The sequence below is a fragment of the Perna viridis genome, chromosome 11 (genome assembly GCF_037379345.1).
Source record: "Perna viridis isolate PV_CMFRI_1.1 ecotype Kerala chromosome 11, ASM3737934v1, whole genome shotgun sequence".
NCBI classification, from domain to species: domain Eukaryota; kingdom Metazoa; phylum Mollusca; class Bivalvia; order Mytilida; family Mytilidae; genus Perna; species Perna viridis.
Window position 1 is genome coordinate 13,169,833 of NC_142455.1, and position 23,755 is coordinate 13,193,587.

At 34.2% G+C, this 23,755-nt stretch overlaps 2 protein-coding genes and 1 long non-coding RNA gene across 4 annotated transcripts; 1 reads left to right on the forward strand and 2 right to left on the reverse strand.

Moving 5' to 3' along the window:
• Nucleotides 1-288: 288 nt before the first annotated feature.
• On the reverse strand, nt 289-2,854 carry LOC148603048 (uncharacterized). The gene is made up of 2 exons (XM_088552377.1): nt 2,527-2,854; nt 289-1,006 (listed from the first exon to the last, which is right to left on the reverse strand). Exons 1-2 carry the CDS (start codon nt 2,837-2,839, stop codon nt 627-629), a joined length of 693 nt encoding a protein of 230 aa, XP_088408503.1. The 5' UTR covers nt 2,840-2,854; the 3' UTR covers nt 289-626.
• Nucleotides 2,855-12,044: 9,190 nt separating this feature from the next.
• On the forward strand, nt 12,045-19,830 carry LOC148603049 (uncharacterized). 2 transcript variants are annotated; one of them, XR_015916676.1, is made up of 5 exons: nt 12,045-12,119; nt 14,266-14,366; nt 16,397-16,470; nt 16,806-16,956; nt 18,635-19,830. It is a non-coding gene; the product is annotated as an uncharacterized LOC148603049 (long non-coding RNA). The 2 variants fall into 2 exon arrangements; XR_015916677.1 differs by lacking the exons at nt 12,045-12,119; nt 14,266-14,366 and adding an exon at nt 15,649-15,718.
• A 1,284-nt stretch (nt 19,831-21,114) lies between these two features.
• On the reverse strand, nt 21,115-23,412 carry LOC148603050 (uncharacterized). Its single transcript, XM_088552695.1, has 2 exons — nt 23,066-23,412; nt 21,115-21,567 (listed from the first exon to the last, which is right to left on the reverse strand). The coding sequence occupies exons 1-2, from the start codon at nt 23,376-23,378 to the stop codon at nt 21,188-21,190; spliced, it is 693 nt and encodes a 230-aa protein (XP_088408821.1). The 5' UTR covers nt 23,379-23,412; the 3' UTR covers nt 21,115-21,187.
• Between the last annotated feature and the right edge of the window lie 343 nt (nt 23,413-23,755).

Consider the following 23,755-nt stretch of genomic DNA (forward strand, 5'->3'; position numbering starts at 1 on the left):
CCAACGATTTGTTTATTGGCTGAAATCGTGCGTAACAAATCCTCACGGGAAAATCCTATACTGATATCCGCCATGTTGGTTTTTCTACGAGACGATTTGTTCATAAACGAAGTTTGTAAGTTCCCGTCAAACTCCGGTGACAATTGTCTGCTTGATCAACTTCTCGGTGTTTTACGATGTTCGCTTAGAATAAATCCGAGATATCCGGATTAGCACCGAAATGCATTCTGGGTTCTTTGATTTTTGGACAAACCATTTAAACGTAAACAACTTCTCCTAGCAACCCGATCACTGTAAACATGGCCGACTTTTTACAATGTAAATATTGGCACCGAGAATTAAAATCTCACCAGAATTTAACGATTCAATGTTTAGTGAGAAGCCGTTTGGCTAAACGAATTAGCAAGTCATTTAAGACAAATTAAACGACGGTAGGTGTCAATAAAGTCGTAGAAAATATTTTTATTCAAATTGTAACAGTATCTTATTTATGTGATGCTGAGTATAGTTAATTCTTTTGGATATATAAGTATTAAATTAAACAAAACGAAACTGCAACTTAAAATTTATTCCAAATTAATATACATGTATTATCCAAGCAATAAAATTTAAACTAGTTTGACTATTTAAATACGCCTAGCAGAAAAGTAGGAGACTTTGTGACCCTCTATCCTTTGAATGCTATTTTGTCGATGTCGTATATAGATTTTATCACCTAACTTCAAGTCCATCAAAAGTGTCGCTCCGTGGGTTGCGTAGTTCGATTTTGAGGCGTATCCTCTATAGTATTGTTCCTCATTCTTGTTCAGTTGATATGTCACATCGGAGTTTGCACTCGCCATTAATAAAAATGACACCTGATAATATCCGTCAGATGGGGCTGTGAAAATACCTGTTAACTTGTCGTAATGACCAGTATTAATTCTGACGTCATAAAAATTAAGGATGTCGTCACCCTTGAACGTTAACCTGAGTCCCGCCACAAATGCAAAAAACATCGGTGTCTCTGAAAATAAAAATGAATAAAGTTTAATTATACATTATGTTCTATTCTGGTATTATTATTTTGGCAGTTTAAATTGCGAAGCGGTCTTTTTTTTTTTTTTTTGACAAGCGTAATTTTTTTAATTCGAATTTCCTGGTGGAAACAGTTAGCTTGTGGTAAAAAGGGAACAACCATTTGAATTCTAATGGAGGTATTCATACATTACTTTTTATTTTTTGCTTTAGCCTGTCCTGGATTTACTTAATTATTCATCCTTGATTGTTTTAACCATACATAATCGTCCTTTTTATTTTAAATTTGGTCCTAGTCCGCATCTAAAAAATCAAATAGTTGCTCCTTTATATTATCCCTAAGCTACATCGTAATTTCCAGACAGCATATCCCCATTTAGTCGACGTTCGTAATATGGTTTGTTCGTGTGTTGTCAAAACACAGACATGCACGACAATATTGGGTTAATGTTCGCCTAACTTAGAAACACATGATGAAGAAAAATAGCTTTTCTTAAATTTATTATATTAAAACAGCATTTTGTTACAAACGAAAACTGAAACATGACGCATGGATTGCTTTAAAACCTCAATTGTGTTACCGATATGTAGACTTCCAGATGGCTGTTGAATTGTTATGTTTTTATGAAAAAAAAAATGAAAAGTTTATTCAATTTTCTTTTGTTGGATCTTGATTTTGTTTAGTTTCTCCATTTGTCCAACATTGTACCAACAATTATCAACTCTGAACCAATTTCGAAACAGCATTCATCGGTATAAGCCTTTTTAAAAGTTATACTGAATTGGAAGTATTTGTTAGTATGTCTATTTGGGAAGGAGGCTGGGACTTTAAGGGCTCTTATTTGCGTGAAATACAGCTGACACAAAAGACTTATTTTGCTGATATTTTATTCATGTAATTATAATTATTATTATTATTATTATTATTATTATTATTATTACTATTATTATTATTATTATTATTATTATTGTGGCATTGTTGGGTCATATTCATGGTATAATGCCATGTGAAGGCAAACACTTTGTATAAACTGTCTAAGACCAAAAGAAACAAAAATAAGTCGGTTTATGGGTTTCACACCTGAAAAAAGGGTAGGTAGATAGAGTCCAAAGATTTCCCTTTTTGAACATTGTTTGCTTTGATTTTATGGAAAAGAAATCTTTACCTTGCCAAAATGTTCATAGACGTATAACTTGAGCCATGCACCAAAACCTAGGGTAGGTAAAAATACCGTAAACACACGTATACCTGTTTTTTGGTTTATTTAGCCTAATAGGCAATATATGGCTATTGTCTTTTTCGTTTCTTTTTTGAAGATTATTTTTTAAAATTGTTGACGAATTTATTGGGAAATGGAACGATGAACGGGTCGATTGGTTTTAGAGAGTTGGACCCATATCCTATGTAAATTTTGGTCGAAATTAGCAAAATTCAGGACAATTAGCCTCTCATTTCTTGGTCCATCTTTCAAGATGATTATTCATGCATAAATAAAACAAAAGACTCACCATTCTGGCTGATCCGTGAATCGATTCTATTTTGCAAAGATTTCTCCGCATTTGCAATTTGTGTTCTGACTGTTGTTTCGATCGAATCTTGCATAGCAATCGATACACTTTCGTTCACATCATTTTTTATAATTTTGTGTAACTCTTCAGTCAAACCTGTGATGTCCAGCTCCGCGGAAAGTGGTGCGTTAAGTTTTGTCATCAATGGTATATCTAATGCGTTATCGCATTTTCCGTCCGTACATCTGTTTTCACTGCCAAAGCAAATGGTAAATAATATACTCAAGCAAAACCCCGAGAATACCATCGACATGTTTCTCGAAAAAAGGTAACAAATGCTACTGATGGTTAAGACAGTACGGGCATATATATTTCATTTCAAACTGGATTTTCCAAGCACTTATAAATTACTGGTAATTTTGCTTTTAACTTTCAAGTAGTGTTTTGATCAACAAGATCAAAAGAACTCATCAAATAACAACGAATACTTACTTGATAAAAAGTTAAGTGTCGATTGTTATCGTTGTATACTATACTCGGCGTCACATAAATAACATACTGTTAAAATTTGAATAAAAATATTTTCTTGTTTCGCAGATGTTCAAGTGTGATACTTCTTTGTAAGTGCTCTGGAAGAAATTAAGTCGGTGATTAAACCTTTTATCGATCTGTAACATGTGCTTAGCTAAGCGATTCTCAGGATGAATTGGATAAAAGAAATGAAGTACTTAAATGAATTAAGATGAATCAAAAATATAACTGAAAAACCCAAATGGTTAGAAATCCTAAAATACGCATGCCCCGTGCTTCCTGTGCATCGATAAATGCATCGATCCTGTAAATTCCTTGATTGTTTAATTACCGCTCAAGAATTATGAATGTACGCAATCAAAGGAACCAACATTCTAGCGGAAATCAAAAGAATGTAATTCAGGGACAAAGACCAGAGTTGGAAAACAGAGAAAACAACAGAGAAAGTAAAGTACTAAAATAATACTTACAAAGTAACAAAAGTAAACGAGCAACTCGGAGTCCACTAAAACTGGGAGCATGGACCAGGTGTACCGGTAGGGTAAGCGTCCTCTGCTTTTCTAGAAACACCCGCCGAGTTGCTCATAAAAAGTCAAGTCCAGGGTAGAGGAAAGAGGAACGGAAAACTATGACCCATTGAACAAATCAGTTTTCATGGCGCAGATGGATACACCGTAATGATCCACGAATTCACGATGACGACCATAAAACGTCAGTAGTGATGACATGTAGCAACATAACCCTGTTCCAGAAGCCTAATTGTAAGAAGTCTAGCGCGATACAAAAAGTGTGCGTTGTTACGGCAAGCTCTGGCATAACATATGAGTTGTGATATGAACACTCCATACGCAGGTGCTGAAAGGATGTTGCCACAGATGAAAGGAAAGCTGACAGTTTTGAATGAAAAGTCATCACGTTTGTCGTAAAATTTGGTCAATAGATTTCCTTTACCAACGATCTCTAAGTGTAGGGCAAGATATGAGGCTAACTTCACAGTGTCTATATTATCCTTTATCTCAAGTTCTTTTTGGGTAGATGCGATGTATCAAATATCCCCGAAACTATAGGATTGTTTAACGATAATACGTCATCTATATTGCGGAAACTGCGATTAAAGGACCTATCTAAACGATGTTCATTCTTTCGGATCAGATCAGCTATAAAGTCAGCCTCATAAGAGCGAAGGAATATGTCAGCAAGTAGAGGAGCGTTGTTGAAAAACCTCTTCATGGCCACTTCTTCCAAAGTTGGTATTCAAATATTGAAAATGGTGCTAAAACATTGAATTACCGACTATTCAAAAAGATCATGGTATTGAGAAATATTTTGATATACTTAATGATAAAGATAAAGCAACGCTTTCTAAATTTCGACTCATAAATCATAAACTTCCTGTTGAAAGTGGAAGACGGAGAAACATATCAAGCTATAACAGAATCTGCCCTTTTTGCGGGGACGGCAATTTAGGTGATGAATATCATTATATACTAATATGCAAATCCTTCATGATGGAAAAAAGAGTATATATAGATACGAAGTTTATAGTTACCTACAATGTTTTAAAGTTCAATAAACTAATGAATACCACAAAAAAGTCTGAACTCCGCAAGTTGTGTCAATTTATCAGAATTATCAATAAGAATATGGATTATCTCATTTAGCCATTTACTCATCACCCTGATTTGATCCACCATACATAGACCCACATCTTTTTACATGCTACTTATCTTTGTCTTTACCTCTCTTACTTTTTGTTAGTTTTTGTTGTTTATACTTCAAACTTTGTTCCTGACTGTATTCATCTTTCTTACTTTTTTTGTCTGTTTGCTATCTATACTTCAATCGTTGTTCCTCAGCAACTGTACATTAATACTGTAAAACATACATGTTTGTCTGTATACCAATGTTTCTACATAGGTTTAGCAGATATAAAGTATAAAAAGCACAATTTGTTCCGATTGGAATGCCGATTGTTTGTTGAAAAACCCCTCCACCTCACTGGACAAAAAAAAATCACATGGGCCATGAACAGAAAAATTATTCAATATAATCCCCATCTTCTATAGGTTTTTTTTTTAAGTGTTAGTCTTTCTAAGAATCATGTAAATTCTGTAATATGTGATACACCCCAAAAAAAGGTTTTTTTAATTTTTATTTTTGATATTAGGTTGCTTTATAGATCTATATGATGAAATGCATAATTATTCATTCCAATCTGTCTGCTCTTAGAAGGTAATCCGCATTGAAAATCAAACAGCTTCTATTGTTGTTTTATTTTAGTTTCCTTTACAGAGTTATCTCCCTTAATTTTGAATTCTACAGTACATTCTATATGATTTTTATCTCATAAGAACAATGGTTATATGAAAAGCCACATGTTAATTTCTGTTTAGTATAACATTTTAAACAAAATATCAAAAATAAAAATGTGTAGGCTTTAATGTCCAACCATGAATAACATTTTGCATGATTCTTATATAATATTGTTTCCTCTTCCATTTGTATTAATTATTTTACTATTTTACTTAAAATAAACTTTCGTGCGCTGCCCAGAGACACCAACGGCAACAAAACCTTAAATTTTACATGTATAACTGGTCAAAACTTACTCCTACAACATAAGATGTCGGAATTCCGTTCCTCCATACCCCAAGGTGATGGCACCAAGTCAGAAAATAGCTTGCCAGACAACCTCTATCACTGCTGGAGTAGTAAAAACTTACAGCCATTTAAAAACACATCTTTATAATCTAATTAACGGAACCACTGGTTAGAACAAATGCGACAGGCCGGGGCTTTCACATGCATCTTTTTGTCCCCAAGCAGGGAAATATATAATATACAATTCGGCTTTCCGTTCACCCGTCCGAAATTGTTTTCCAGGGCATAAGACACCGATCATTTTTATATTGAGGGGGGGGCTGGGATATTTTTTTTTTAAATATTGAAGTCACTTTGAAGAAAAATATATAAAAAAATTCTGTGGCAAGGAAAAAATAAATGAAGTTCCCCAATGGTAAAAAAATAAATAATGTTGTATTCTGTTTTTCATAAAAAAAAAAGAGTTAAAAAGTTTAGGAAGAAAGAAATAGAAAAAAGAAAAGGAGAGGAGTGGAATCTCATGTACATATTGTGAATGTATCATAAATTGCTATTCAACATGTTTAAATTAGGTATGAAGAAGATTGTAACAAATACCTTTAATATCAACATTTTTACGGTTTATAGTCGCAAAATTCATGATGTTATAATGAACAACTATAAATGGATATCAATATACAGATACTTTTGTTTTATATTTATCCAGTATGTTAAGCTTTTAAGAAGGATGCATAAAAATACACGAACTACCACTAAACATTATAACCAATTTAGATTTTATCTCCAACAGAGAAGAGATAAGAATACCAGGCCGTCCGATTATTTCCCATTGTGGTTCTCCGACGCATTACTTGTGTAGACTTTTTGAATAATTTTTGCTACCTATAGTTAAACACCAAGGAACTTATGTACGAGACAGCTAGGAATTTTAAAGTTTCTAAATAGCAATAAATTTCCTGTGTACTTATGACATGACAATCATGTATTTAGAGGAGTTTTACAACCAGCTCCAAACTACCCTAAATAGAACGCCACGTGACATCTTCATTTGTAAAGGGTGACACGAATGGCAAAGTCGGAAAAAATAACACAGGGAGAGAACTCATCATGGGGAAGGAAGGAATTGGTAAGAATCATTTGGAGAACTATTTGCAGATTTGTTCCCTCAACGATCCGGTCATATGTGGTACAACATTCCCTCACAAGGATATAAACAACCTGGGTATCTCCAGACATGAAAACTAGAAACCAGATAGAGCACATTACAGTCGCCAGGGGATGGAGAGAGCATGACAGACGTTAGAGCTTATCAACGTGCTGATATAGCACCCGATCATCAATTTGTGGTGGCTAAATTTAAGATCAAGATAGCGAGGGCAAATAGACAATATCAGATTAGAAGCAGAAAGTACAGCATAAGAAATAAGCACAGTAAACAAACAATGGGAGAATGAGTAAAACCCAAATATAACACCACATGCCAAGAAGAATTTGGGTTTTCAAAGAAGGAATACAAGATATAATTATCTGACGATACAATCGAGACAACTAAGACGCGTAGGTCTGTTAAGATACAACTTGACCAAGTCAAGACAAGATTGAAGAAAAATAGTTGACGAGGTAACACATAAGCATCAGGAAAGAAGTAAAGAGAAAAAACAAACGGGATAAAAGAACCTACATCAACGAGCTCGCTTCAAAAGCAAAGAATGCAATGGCCAGAAAAGACACCAAGACTGTGTACATCACATGCCAACTGGCAGGTAGGAAGACCAACACATCCAAACCAGTGATAGACAAAGACGGCAATGTGATAACAAATCTAGATCCGCCACTTTAAATGGAGAAGATATACCAGATGCTCCTGATCTACCTCCTGGAGAAGACCTTGATGTTGATACTGGTCTAATCACGGAGGATGAAATCATAAAAGCTCTATGGAGAATCAGGACTGGAAAAGCCCCTGGACCGGACCAAACTCCACAGGAGCCAAATGGTTCCTACTCCGATAGCATACCAAAGAAATGTTCTTTAATATACAAGGAACGTGGCATCTTTCTCAACATACTGATTTTGCGTATTATGGCATGACAACCCCAGCAAGTTAAATGCCAAGGTTACCCCATTCCATCACCTATGGCACACAACCCAGTTGCTCTGTTGGCAGAATACCCTTAGCCCCCGCCAGAGCTCTGAGCACTATTTAGTTGCCCTTTACGACAAGCTTAGCGCTGCTGTGGGCCTATTCTTTTAACAGCCGCTCCGGGGCCCTAAAGCATCCTGCATGAGCTGTTTGACAATATCTGGGAAAGAGTGAAAATCTCTGAGGAGTTGAGTTTTGGTTACATCATTTAACTTCCAAAAAAGGGTGACCTGCGCAACTGCCAAAACTGGAAAGGAATTCAGCTACAATTCAAAGTAAAGTCCTGACAAGAGTCGTTTTGGAAAAAATCAAGGCAGCAATAGATGCAAACATGCGTGATGAGCAAGCAGGATTACGATGCAGTCGATCATGTAATGACCAAATTGCCACGTTACGGGTCATCATCGAGCAGTCCATAGAATAGCAATCATCCCTCTACATCAACTTCATGGACTTCAAAAAGGCCTTCGACATAGTTGACATAAGTACAATTTATATGTACTAAGACACTATGGAATTCCCGTCATATAGTAAAGATTATCCTATGACTTGACAAAAACACCAAATGCCAAGTCATTCACAATCCCACGCGCTCACAATCCTTAAATGGACATACACGGGTACGCCACGGTTGTCTCCTGTAACCCCTTATCTTCTCATAGACTGGATTATAAGAACACTGCAGTCACTACTTAGAGGAATCCAATGGTCACTCACTACAAAGCTAGAAGACACTGACTTTGCAGATGATGTGAGCCTACTATTCCACCAATTCCAGTACCTACAACTGAAGACATCGGCCTTGTACGATACAGCCAAATCAACTGGTCTAGAGAGAAACACCAATAAAGTCACTCAGAGTTAACACACATAACATAGTAGCCACCAAGCTCAATGGTGATTCCATTGAAGACGTTAGCAACTTCACCTACTTAGGCATTGTCGTTTCAAGGAATGGAGACGCCGATGAGGACATCAAAGCGAGACTTGGAAAAGCCAGACAAGCATTGGTAACCCTACGACCAATCTGGAGAAGCAGAAACATCAGCCTCAAAACAACAATCAGAATACACGAGACAAATGTCAAGTCAGTTTTTTTGTATGGATCGGAGACTTGGAAACAGACAAAGAAATTCGAACATGACCAACAGGTCTTCGTAAACAAATGCCACTGACAGATTCAACAGATCAGATGGCCTGATAAATTACCAGAGCTATGGGAACATACCAACCAAACACCTATTACTGACACCATCAAGAAGCGTAAATTGAGATGGATAGGCCACATACTACGACGCACAGATAGCAGCATCACCGAACACTATCGGGAGTGTAATCCGCCAGGGGAAGCTTCCCGGACTGCGCCTGCACGAGTCCCATACTTTCTCGTGCTATCACAGGGGAAGCTTCCTGGACTGCACAAGTCCCAGACTTTCTTGTGCTTTATTATGGTTTATAAAATAGAACCAGCTCCTTGTCCAATTCCTGGTTACAGGCAAGACATTTTCTTGTTTGGGCCAAGTACATTTTATCCAACCCTCACCAACTGTATGGGGTGGTTGGCAGGATCTTATTTTTTTTTATTTTTTACTCCTTACCAAATGTTTTTAATCCTAATTTTAGCTATTTGATGTAAAGACATGTTCTAAATCCATAGCCACATCAGTTTCAGAGAATAAACATTATTTTGGTCAACAAGAATTGAAATATTTGTATGTTATAACATAAGCCTAAATACAAGAAACTGACATGAACAAAAATCCTGATTTTGAAATTCCCGTCCCATTTTTCTTAAAAGATTGTTACTTTTTAGGAGCGGGATGGGATGAAAATCTACTTATTTATTTTATTTGGCCTTAACAAGAATAAAATATTTGATTGAACTGAATCTTTACTTTTATATGCCCTCCTTTGATATCTATACAATATTTTCCATTTATTGTATATGCAAAAAAAATTTTTTTCTGCCATTTTCATGAAAAAAAATTATAATTCATTTGCTATTGACAAAAAAAATTAAGATGAGTAAAAAAAATATTTAGCAACATTGAAAATCCCAGCCTCCCCCCCTTCAGTATAAAAATGGTCAGTGCTTCTCTAGAACGCCTTCATTACACTTTATCAAACTTACATAGTTACAGATCAAATATGAGGTACGGAATTAAGAAACCTATTGATTTTGTAGTCAGTAGGTCAATGGTCAACTGAGGTTAAAAGTTCTTAATGACTTTTGGGTTGAAAATTGGCTTCCGGGTATAAATTTGGATCATGTTCACATACTTGCATTAAATACTGTTGATAGCTAATAATGTAAGCGGCGAGCGAGCATAGAATTCGGCTTACCGTCCGTCCGCCCAACATAGTTTAGTTTCCGGGGAATTATAACTTTTAAAGGCAATAAACATTTTCTCATTACTAATATCCCATGCATGCATGACCTCACCTCTGTTGCGAGGCAGGGGAATTGGAGCACTGCTCTTGTAAATGTGTATACACACTTAAGAAATATAAATTTATGTGTGATGAAATCTTCAGATCATTTTACCGAACTGAATTTGATACTTGGGAAATAAAAAGAATTTTAATTTACCCCTGGTTACTCCTGAAAAAAAAAAATCTCATATATTACTAAAAATCACAGCTATCACCAACCACCACTGGAGAAAGAAAAGTCGATGTCTAATATTTTTTTAATGGAAATATATATAAACGTGCCTGAATGCAAAAAATTCTCATACAGTGCATGTGTTGTTTTTTTTTTGATGAGATCACAGTTCTTCGTAGGGTAGTCATCAGTAATTTACCTAGCTGTGGTATGATTATTTTCAATTATCAGAATTATAAATTATAATTTGATAAATTATGTGTAATATAACTGTAATTTGACCTTATGATTAATATATGCATGACACCCTTATTGTACTGAAAGACCTTTCTCAGATGACCAAGTGCTTTTAAAAAACAGATACATCTTACATGTATATAACACATATATACATGTATATAGAGGTGAATAAGTTGAAATGTATTACTGTAGCCTTACCCTACCAGTGCACCTGGTACATGCTCACAGTTTTTAGTAGAGTCCAAGTTTCTCATTTGCTTTTGTTATTTTGTATGTATGATTTTAGTTACTTTACGTTCTTTGTTGTGTATGTCTGTTTTCTATGTTTGGTCTTTGTCCCCGGATTACATTCTTTTGATTACTGCCATATCCTTGTTTCCCTATGAAAGGGTTCAGAATTCAGTTTCAATATGATCAGGTTGTGGTATGAACCAGGTTTATCAATGTCCTAGCCGGTGAGGTAGCATGTTAAATGGTGGTGATAAGGGCAGTAATACATTTATGACATAATATGAGGTAAAATGTTGCATAAAATTTTACAAATATTCAATATTGCTCCCATTAAATGTCTGTAAGTATGTAGAAGGAGTATAATTTCCTATAACTAATATAATTACTACTTATGGAATGTGTCCTTTACTGTTGAAGATATATAATATTTTAGAAATACTGAAATTATAAGGGATGTAACTGACATTTTAAATAAACAAACATGTGCAGCATGCAATTGTTTACACCGTTAGTTCTACAAAATTTAGACCTGTTAACTTGGAGATATTTGTAAAATTAGTTGTGCAGTAGAAATTAATTATTAACTAATGATTGGCTGTCCATAAAATTGTTGTAGATCCAATGGGATTCATTTAATTTCTACTTGTCAATCATTATCCGATAACCCTGGTCAGCTGATTGATCACCGATAATTACCTGAGGTTAACCTGAGGGTTAATTACGACAGCATGTAGTTCATGAAGATGACACTTCTTAATTGGCTTGGGATAATTTATTAACAAGAGTGAAAATCTCAAAGGGCCATTCAGATAATGGGCACTAAGAGGGTACTCAATAGGGGCAGAGGGGGCGGGCGTGATAGGGGCGCGGCGCCCCTCCATTTTGCCCTAGTTAGGACAGTGATATTTATTTAATCTTAACAGAATCCAAACTGGACAGGTATACTAACTTTTAATTAAAAGTTAACACAGTTGTACTTCTGAAAATTAGGCTATTAACTAGGTATTAAGTTAGACCTGTTAAAATATTTACTGATATTGATTTTGGTGTTAAACTGTTTAAAAATAAAGAAGAATCAATTTCGAAGCGATTCTCCTCCAGAATGTATAGGCACTTTGATTACTTTTTTTTGGAGTTAGCGTTCGTTGCTCTTTATTTACAGGTGGCGCTGCAATGAAGATGAACATGGTTGATGGAAGCACCGCTGTATTTTGTAGGAATAGACCGGGAACTAAAGCAGAGGTAGATTTTCTGCGAATGTTGAATTTTTTCATTTTAGACTTCAGATATCTGATTATACGATAGAGTAAAAACACATGTGATCGACAGTACACACCGCCAGTAACATGCTAATTACCACGACTCAGATTCATTTTCCTGTCACGATTATTATGACTACACTCATCCCCTGTCAATCAGTATCATTTCATTTTATCATTCATTACATTTCATGAGAAGATCGAGAAGATGAATGTGAAACAAATGCTCTCTGCTGTTTCATAGACATGTGCTTAATGACAGGACCTAGTCCAAATAATTATGCTGTCCTTGCCCTTGGTCAAGTTGGGAGGATAATTGTTATTTTGGTTGGTCTCCTCCCTTAGTTAGATATTGCTGCAAAGATGTTAACTCTCCCCTTTTTTGAAGGACTCTCCCGTAATTTTACCTTTTGACCTGCAAAATAAAAAGTCCCAATGTGGGAGGCAACGATCTCCTGGTTTCAAGAATTCCTCCTCCCCTAAAAACCTCCTGTAATTGAATTTATCAAATTTCTGTCAATTTTCGTCTGCCATTTTGTTTTATGTCAGCAACCGTGTGGGTCGTAAAAGCACTTTATCATCAAAATGCTTGGAACAGCTGATTGACATACAAGTCTTTTTCATACAAGAATTTCCTCATTCATACCAACAAATAGCATGATTTACAATTTCGAATGGATAGTTATGTCAAGGTTTTACAAACATCGTGACCGAACACAACTTGCTGTTTCGTGTGGCTGATCATTTTACTGACTTTGTGAAAAAAAATATACTTTCACTGAAAATTAAATTGCTAAGAAATTTAATGTAAAAGGACTAAATGTACCCAAATCATATAGCAGGTTATCGTACCAAGTCTTGAGGCTACAAACGTACAGTGGTTGAAAACTGAAAACAGAAACCATTCAGTATTTTATGTGGTGAAAGCAATGGTAGGGGTGACAAAAAGTTCTTTGCTACTCTTGTTCATATTTTTAAAGATGGAAGCAGGTCCATCAAAACCAGACTCATTGATATGCCAGTGATGAAGATTGAAACAGGGCAAAATCTCTTTTATGCCATACCAAGCGTCATTCTGTGAATACATGTGCAATTATAATATAATTCATTTTGTTGATTCATTTGTATACATTATATATTTATGGTTTTGAAAAAAAAAATTAAAATCCTATGTTTTATTTCATTTACATGTATAACATAACAAAATATGTCAATAATGTCTTCACACAAAATCCCCTGCAATTTTATGATGGATTACAGGAAATCTCCCACAATTAGGTTTGACTAGGTTAACATGTATGATTACTGTCGGGTTAAAAAATGCCTCAGTGAACATCATGATTATAACGACTAGACAGGACCCTGCAGAATACATGTATATACTTGTATAGTACTCCTCCCACCCAATGCAGGACAACTCAGCACTTTGCAAATGTGGCATTGCAAATTCAGCATATTACAATCTCGACCTACTATGAATAAAATGGCTTGGGGAAAAAGATATTTCAGCATATCTATTTTATGATAAGATGTGTGTTTTATTCATCACAAAATGTACATGTATTCTGTATCCACTACTTGTACATGTAGGAATAAATACCTTTTATCCTGCAATGGGGTTATTTGTTAAAAGAATAAAAGTATACGATTATTGTTTTTGCTGTATCCGTACGTAGCACGTTATCGACTTCCTGGCTCCTCCCACTCACGTGGGCCTTGCCTTGCATTTGGGAGGATGGCGTAGTCCTCTTAATTTTGATTCAAATTCATTTTGTATACATGTAATGTAGCTGCTCATTTGTGTATGTCAATGACTTTCAGGTTTACGGCAAAGGTTAAACAGAAAACTGGAGAAAAAGTAGGATAAGAAGCAAAATTTATCTACATGTACATGTACAAATAATGATTAAAGAAAGACCCTATAATACAGGTATTGCTTTGACCAATGATGGTTAATGACGATTCAACGGTGAATTGTTACAACTCAACTTTCAACCTTAAGTTTTTATAACAATGTAACTGTTCAATCCATTAGTTCAGTGGATTGTTTCACTATATACAATGTAACTAACAATGTGGTGAAATCCAGCACAATCCCTGACATTGTAATCTTGATATATATATTTCAGTACATTCAGCAAGCTATAAACAAGAATGTAAATGATGTCGAGGGCATTCTCAATCAGCCTGATGGTGTGGACGAGGGAGTCTAGAAATATAAACATCTTAGGTATAGTTCTAGGAAAATATGGTATTCAAACTATGTATGTATGGCTATGATGTGACCCTTTTAACATTGAAAATGATACATGTATGTCTATAGATATATATAACATGTCGAAAAGTAATCAAGGGAACCAAGGTTATAGCGGTAATCAAAAGAATGTAATTCAGGGACAAAGACCACACATGGAAAACACACACACACAACAAAGAACATATAGTAATTAAAATCATACATGCAAAGTAACAAAAGCAAATGAGCAACTCGGACTCCACTAAAATCTGGGAACATGGACCATTTGCACCGGTAGGGTAAGCGTCCTCTGCTTTTCTAGAAACATGACGGCTTTTCAAAGGGTATGGTTAGGATTAGTCCCCCCTTTTTTATTGGAATTTTTTTTCAATATTTTGCCATTTTTTGGGCATATGTGGCAGAGTCAAACTTTATAGTGTGCATATTTTAAGCAATGATTTTTTATTTATGTACTGCAATGGTAATTCTTCTACAAGTGATGGAATAAATATTGAGTGAAAAATGTCACTGAAACAGTATACGCAATGACCATTTTGGAATGCTGGAATAATACATTTTGTATATGTTCCATAAGTTTATCGGTGTACGCAGTAAGACAAACTAGATAGAGGTAGGTACTGTCTCACATAAGATACAGTACAAATGTTTTTTTTGTTAAAATGTAGATATGGATAGTTATGGGTACAAATGTAACTTGTTTATGTTGTTAATCTTCTGTATTAACAATTCAGAAAGGCTTTAAATTTGAAATTAACAATATAGATATGATCATTTGAAACCATTATAGATTCAGTGCTTCTAGACCCAAATGTAGTACAGAGTTTTGATTTTAGCATTTTAAATATAAAATTACTAGTTTAGTTTTTCAACCTCTCCATCACACACTGAAGGTTGGACGCAAGTTTTCATTAGTGAGAATTAGGGTGTAAGATTTCTTGTGTTTGAAGAGAAATTGTGTTATGATTTCGAAATTGTATATATATGGCATATAAGTTGTACTGATTTCATTTTTTCTTCTCATGGACTTTCATCAGTGGACTTAGTACTATCATATTTTAAAAAATTGGAATATTTTTTTTGGCACCACTTTTTGCTCTTATTTCTGAACATTGATTAAAAAAAAATTGGTGACAAAATTTTGGAAGCCAGTGCAGCCCCTGTTTCAGTTACATGTTTATAACTCCATTTTACTGTCTATGTACAGAATCTGAAATCTAATTTTTAAATAATGCATAGTAAGTATAATTTTGTTTTGAATGTGCTCTATGTTGCTCAAGAGAGATTAGAGGATGCATGAAAGGATTTTTAGTAATAACTCGTAAAAGGTGAGTGACGTATAAAGAACTTGCAAAATTAAATATTAAACCAACTATGTCTGAGGAAAGATGAACAAGCTCTAGCTAGATGTTAAGTTCTGGTAAAAGTCACTATTACTTGCTATCAGGAGATATCTCTTTTTATATACAGATGATTTTGTTATATGATTAAGCTAAAAACAAATATCTTTATTGTGTGAATATTCAATTGCAAATAAAGTTTGTCAAGTCCTATTCTAAAATTATAGTTGAACTGGACCATTATTTTTTAAGCTCTTCTCTTTGCACCACTAACATACCTTGTGTTTCAAAGGTAATCAAGGGAATCAATGTAATAGCGGCAATCAAAGGAATGTAATTCAGGGACAAAGACCAGACATGGAAAACAGACATACACAACAAGGAACATAAAGTAACTAAAATCATACACACAAAGTAACAAAAGCAAATGAGCAACTCAGACTACACTAAACTTGTTACATTTTTTGAAAGTTCAACGACAGCTTTCTCCACAATCTCTTAATTAATTTTGATTAAACTTACCCCTAGCATGTTGGACTTAACATTGAATGTTACTTAGTGCATTACAAGATAACTGCTTTAAGGAAGCTTGCAATGAAAATTAATTCAACTAAATTGAAAGGTACCATATGTATTATCATGCAGGATTGTTTTTCACCATTTCAGGGACCAGCCACCTGCTTGCCTCTATGGTGAATGACTAATTCAGTATATGCAAACTTGATAGCTTATCATATCAGGTATACACTGTTCTCCAGAATTTTTGTACTCCTGCTTTTTGAGACGGGACATATTATGGCATACTGGTGTCCGTCCATCTGTTCTTCATACTTTGCACAATAAATCAAAAGTGCTGCCACGAACTTATATAGAAAGCACTTTATCTGTGTGTCTGTTTGTCTGTTCATGTTATCTTTTAGATGTCTAATTTCAAGTAATTTCAGCTGTTGATATTAGAAATGAACATATATCAAGTAAGAAAAAATAAGATCACTTTGATTACAAATAAAATGGTATTGTAAAATATTTTATATATTTTGTTTGCATAAAGATTTTTACTTGTTTTATTATACAGAGACGAGAAAGGAAGCATGTTTCATGGGTTGAAGCTGACCAAGAAGAAAAAGAAGTGCCAAAAAGCTGATTATGGACCTGAATTTAGACTTCCATTAGAATTTTTATAATTTATTTAAATACTAAGATAAAAGTACTGCTCATACAGCATTGTAAGTTTATATGCTTAAACAGCATATTTATAGTCAGAGTGTCTTTGAATATTTTATCTATTTCGTTGTTTTACGTTTGTGGTTGATCAGTGAATTTTCAAAGTGATTTCATTTCAAAGCTATAAAAGATTAAAAACTTCAAAAACATCTCAAAACAATACAAAAAACCTCTCTCTTTTAGTCATTCAGCTTTTTTATTCATACTGCACAGAAGAAAAATGCACTAAGTGAATATGTAAGGCATACACTCTCTATGACTATCATCGTATTTTAACACAAGATATCCCATGGGAGAAAAAAAATCCCATGGGAGAAATTAAAATCCAATGGGAGAAAAAAAAGTCCCATGGGAGAAAAAAAATCCCATGGGACACAAAAAAATCCCATTGGATTCTATGAAAATCCCATGGGATAACAAAATCCCATGAATTTCAAATTGTAACTACAAATTTATTTTAGTAAATATTGTAAAACAAAATGCATTTTCTTAAATCCCATGCAAATCTGCATCCAATGGTTACTCACATGCCATGGTAGGTTGAAGAAAAAGCGGCGCAAGATTTGCAATTCAGTGTTTTGCAAATTTAAATTGTCTTGTGTTATTAGTAGTACCGGTAAATTACCGCAGAGTGGAATGCAACCGCATCATATATGCACACTCTGTCTGGAGGGGGAACATTGCAACTTTCTCCTCCGATAAATTAAAATGTGCATTTTGATATACATGTATGATTTTATGTTACATGTACCAATATCAGAATTTGGACCTATCACAACTTAGTATTTCGATTGAAAGAGCTTTCTATTCTTCAGAAAATCGAGCTTTTATCAACATCCATAAGATAGCCGCTCATTGATGAAGATTTTCATTTCATTTCCTCATTTGCGGTTTTCCAAAATAAAAAATGTTTATGACTGCCTTTTCTACATGCAATTCATCTATTAGCTATTTTGCGTTTCGGTCATTCCACTTCGATCGAATTTATTCTTTATTTTTTTTTATTTATTTATTTTTGTTTTGTTTTGTTTATTCTTTGGTTTGTTAATAACACAAAATAATGTTGTATACTTGTAATTGAAGAGACGAGTATAAGTGTCTGGTTCCTGTAATCTATAGCGGAAATTATTTCCGTTTTATTTCCCCTTTTCCCGATCGACGGAAAACGTTCCAAACGTTCAAAACTTGAAAGTTCGACAAATCGCTAGAAATTTGTTTTGTTCGAATTTTCTCCGTTTTAAACGTTTTAAATCATAAAAAAAATTAAACATGCGCATTCCAAAGTGTATGTATAATTACAAAGTATCATTATTTCATAGAAGAAATTGCCAATTGATTGTTAAATCGCTTTGGAGCATGAACTTTTCTCAACGAACCCAGAAAATATTGACATCTGACATTACGCTAGACATTTTCAAAAAGATTTAGAAGTACCAATAGCGTTAAATATTCAGAAATTATATTTTTTCCTGATTCCAACAGTATACAACTTTCACATAATCACAGTTTTGATTGTTTTCAAAAGTCCTTTGTAGTTTAGATAGGTGTGTTTTTTCAACACAGCCGCATTAGCGTGCGTAACGTCAATGTATTCACAGAAGTTATCATTTATTGTTACACATACACAAGTCATGTATACTATTAGCTATATTGCTGAAATTCTTGATATGAATATTACAGGTCAGAGTTGAACTTGCAAAGAAGTGAATAAAATATAAGCTTTCTCATGGACGTGGCCATCGCAGTTCCAGTTCCCATCGCGATACAATCACATCATTTCTATCACGTGGTCGAGGGTCAGTCATATCTAGTTCGTTTTTAGATGGAGACCATAGACGACCATCAACCATAGAAATGAAACATTTACGAAAAAACAGTCTCCACCATGATATGAATGAAAACCACAAAACAAATGGACATATACCTCACCAAGTAGAAAATGAACCAATGCTACTGGATACCAGTAGCAGACGACCGAACGATTGAAAACGGTATAACGACATTATGCAATCTACGTCAGAGAGGGCATTTTACTTAGTTCTTTGGTGAAATAATGTAATACATGGTCTCCGTCGCCATCGATGAACTTAATTTTACTCTGTATTAGGATTGAGTTATAATAGACTACGGACCATGGATTAATGTGCAACATGTGTTAGTGAGAAATGAGCTACTGTGCGATGTTTTAGTCTATTGGTCTGTTACCAAATATACGGGTTATTGAAATTCAATTGGTAATTATGGCCTTAAGGGAAAATTGAACATGCAATGATTACACACAAAATGTATTTGTTTAATTTGCATTTTTTAAATTAAAAATGGCTATTATTTTTAAACAAATTTCAAGATATTACAAAAGTGATTAATTGTGTAAAAGCATAAAAAAAACGATATCGAATTCCATCTTTTTGCATGATTGCATTTTGAATTATTCGTTGTACAATCGTTTTATCATAAAAATTAATTGAATGGAAACATAAAGAAGATCTAAGTTATTTTTTCATCTATCCGAAATAGTAACAGTCATATTTTCAACATGAGCTTCGGCGAACATGATACAATCGTAATTTCAAGATACACAGTGAAAGATTGGTCTTGGAAAAACGGTTTTTCCCATAACATATTAAGAAAAAATGCAAAATGTTATATGATAGGGCATTTGTACAACCGTCCCGTATATTATAATGAAAATAGCCAAAACAAGAATCCCCCCGAAGCTCCGCGGAGATAGCGTTTTAGAGCATCATTTATGCCTCTCCTGGATTTTATCTCCAAAAAAAAAAAATGGCAAAATTAAGTGCAGGCAAAAGCTTTTTTGCCTAACGGCAGCTACGCGCCTGAAAACTATTAACTTTTAGACGATGTGTATATTGTGTAAAAGTTGGATGTTGAGAATAGGAATAAATATATACATATAAATAAAACTGATTGATATTATTATTACCAAACATTACATCTAGATATAGAAAAAACCCTTGCATTACAAATTAAATTCGATTGGTCAGACTTGATTTTTCTTTAAATTAATCGGTACGAACCAACTTTTTCTAATTCTTCTTCCGGTTCGTCTGTTTCGTTTTCTGAGACGAACCAATGGGTACGAACCTACAAAATCTATGGTTCAAGTGGCACGAACTATATGGAAAGCTGGAATTCTCGTTCGAACCTTAATTATAACGATGTTTACTTGCATATTGAATTGTGTGTACCCTTTTTTTTTTTTTTTTTTTTTTTTTTTTTTTTTTGGGGGGGGGGGGTTGGACATATTATAGAATTTGCATGATTCTTACAAAGGCTGATACTTAAATACACTCAAATGGGGATATGCATCTTTTAAAGTGAAATCGTGGTTAAAAACATCTGTACGAAGAGACATCTACACCACTTATTTACAAAAAAAAAAAAAACTAAAAAAGAGAAAAAACAAAAAGAAATTACAAAAACCCTTTTTTGAAATAGCGAAAGCAATGCATATACTCGACGTCACATACAGCACATTTTCGATTTGATGCTCTATTTTTTTTAACTGTCGGGACTTACTGCTAGAGTTGTCTCCCTTTTATTTAATCTGAAGATAGTTCGTATATATGCATGACGTGATAGTTCCAACGATTTGTTTATTGGTTGAAATCGTGCTTAGCAAATCCTCACGGGAAAATCCCATACTGATATCCGCCATGTTGGTTTTTCTACGAGACGATTTGTTTATAAACGAAGTTCGTAAGTTCCCGTCGAACTCCGGTGACAATCGTCTACTTGATCAACTTCTCGGTGTTGTACGATGTTCGCTTAGAATAAATCCGAGAGATATCCAGATTAGCACCGAAATGCATTCTGGGTTCTTTGATTTTTTGACAAACCATTTAAACGTAAACAACATCTCCTAGCAACCCGATCACTGTAAACATGGCCGACTTTTGACAATGTAAATATTGGGACCGAGAATTAAAATCTCACCGGAATTTAACGATTCAATGTTTAGTGAGAAGCCGTTTGGCTAAACGAATTAGCAAGTCATTTAAGACAAATTAAACGACGGTAGGTATCAATAAAGTCGTCGAAAATATTTTTATTCAAATTTTAACAGTATTTTATTTATGTGATGCCGAGTATAGTTAGTTCTTTTGGATATATAAGAATCAAATTAAACAAAACGAAACTGCAACTTAAAATTTATTCCAAATTAATATACATGTATTATCCAAGCAATAAAATTGAAACTAGTTTGACTATTTAAATACGCCTAGCAGAAAAGTAGGAGACTTTGTGACCCTGGATCCTTTGGATGCTATTTTGTCGATGTCGTATATAGATTTTATCACCTAACTTCAAGTCCATTAAAAGTGTCGCTCCGTGGGTTGCGTAGTTCGATTTTGAGGCGTATCCATCATAGTATCGTTCCTCATTCTTGTTCAGTTGATATGTCACATCGGAGTTTCCACTCGCCATTAATAAAAATGACACCTGATAATATCCGTCAGATGGGGCTGTGAAAATACCTGTTAACTTGTCGTAATGACCAGTATTAATTCTGACGTCATAAAAATTAAGGATGTCGTCACCCTTGAACGTTAACCTGAGTCCCGCCACAAATGCAAAAAACATCGGTGTCTCTGAAAATAAAAATGAATAAAGTTTAATTATACATTATGTTCTATTCTGGTATTATTATTTTGGCAGTTTAAATTGCGAAGCGGTCTTTTTTTTTTTTTTTTTTTTTTTTGACAAGAGTCATTTTTTTAATTCGAATTTCCTCGTGGAAACAGTTAGCTTGTGGTAAAAAGGGAACAACCATTTGACTTCTAATGGAGGTATTCATACATTACTTTTTATTTTTTGCTTTAGCCTGTCCTGGATTTACTTAATTATTCATCCTTGATTGTTTTAACCATACATAATCGTCCTTTTTATTTTAAATTTGATCCTAGTCCGCATCTAAAAAATCAAATAGTTGCTCCTTTATATTATCCCTAAGCTACATCGTAATTTCCAGACAGCATATCTCCATTTAGTCGACGTTCGTAATATGGTTTGTTCGTGTGCAATATTGGGTTAATGTTCGCCTAACTTTGAAACACATGATGAAGAAAAATAGTTTTTCTTAAATTTATTATATTAAAACAGCATTTTGTTACAAACAAAAACTGAAACATGACGCATAGATTGCTTTAAAACCTCAATTGTGTTACCGATACGTAGACTCCCAGATGGCTGTTGAATTATTATGTTTTTATGTGAAAAAAAAAATGAAAACTTTATTCAATTTTCTTTTGTTGGATCTTGATTTTGTTTAGTTTCTCCATTTGGCCAACATTGTACCAACAATTATCAACTCTGAACCAATTTCGAAACAGCATTCAGCGGTACAAGTAATTAATAAAAAGTTTAATAAGCCTTTTTTAAAAGTTATACTGAATTGGAAGTATTTGTTAGTATGTCTATTTGGGAAGGAGGCTGGGACTTTAAGGGCTCTTATTTGTTTGAAATACAACTGCCACAAAAGACTTATTTTGCTGATATTTTATTCATGTAATTATTATTATTATTATTATTATTATTATTGTGGCATTGTTGGGTCATATTCATGGTATAATGCCCTGTGAAGGCAAATACTGTGTTTAAACTGTCTAAGACCAACAGGAACAAAAATAAGTCGGTTTATGGGTTTCACACCTGAAAAAAAGGTAGGTAGATAGAGTTCAAAGATTTCCCTTTTTGTACATTGTTTGCTTTGATTTTATTAAAAAGAAATTTTTATCGTGCCAAAATGTTCATAGACGTATAACTTGGGCCATGCACCAAAACCTAGGGTAGGTAAAAATACCGTAAACACACGTATACTTTTTTTGGGTTTATTTAGCCTAATAGGCAATATTTGGCTATTGTCTTTTTCGTTTCTTTTTTGAAGATTATTTTTTAAAATTTTTGACGAATTTATTGGGAAATGGAACGATAAACGGGTCGATTGGTTTTAGAGTGTTGGACCCATATCCTTTGTAAATTTTATGAACATTTTGGTCGAAATTAGCAAAATTCAGGATAATTAGCCTCACATTTCTTGGTCTATCTTTCAAGATGATTATTCATGCATAAATAAAACAAAAGACTCACCATTCTGGCTGATCCGTGAATCGATTCTATTTTGCAAAGACTTCTCCGCATTTGCAATTTGTGTTCTGACTGTTGTGTCGATCGAATCTTGCATAGCAATCGATACACTTTCGTTCACATCATTTTTTATAATTTTGTGTAACTCTTCAGTCAAACCTGTGATGTCCAGCTCCGCGAAAAGTGGTGCGTTAAGTTTTGTCATCAATGGTATATCTAATGAGTTATCGCATTTTCCGTCCGCACATGTGTTTTCACTGCCAAAGCCAATGGTAAATAATATACTCAAGCAAAACCCCGAAAATACCATCGACATGTTTCTTGAAAAAAGGTAACAAATGCTACTGATGGTTAAGAGAGTACGGGCGTATATATTTCATTTCAACGTGGATTTTCCAAGCACTTATAAATTACTGGCAATTTTGTTTTTAACTTTCAAGTAGTGTTTTGATCAAAAAGATCAAAAGAACTCATCAAATAACAACGAATACTTACTTGATAAAAAGTTAAGTGTCGATTATTATCGTTGTATACTATACTCGGCGTCACATAAATAACATACTGTTAAAATTTGAATAAAAATATTTTCTACGACTTTATTGACACCTACCGTCGTTTAAATTGTCTTAAATGACTTGCTCATTCGTTTAGACAAACGGCTTCTCCCTAAACAAGTCGCTTATTAGCTTAAAT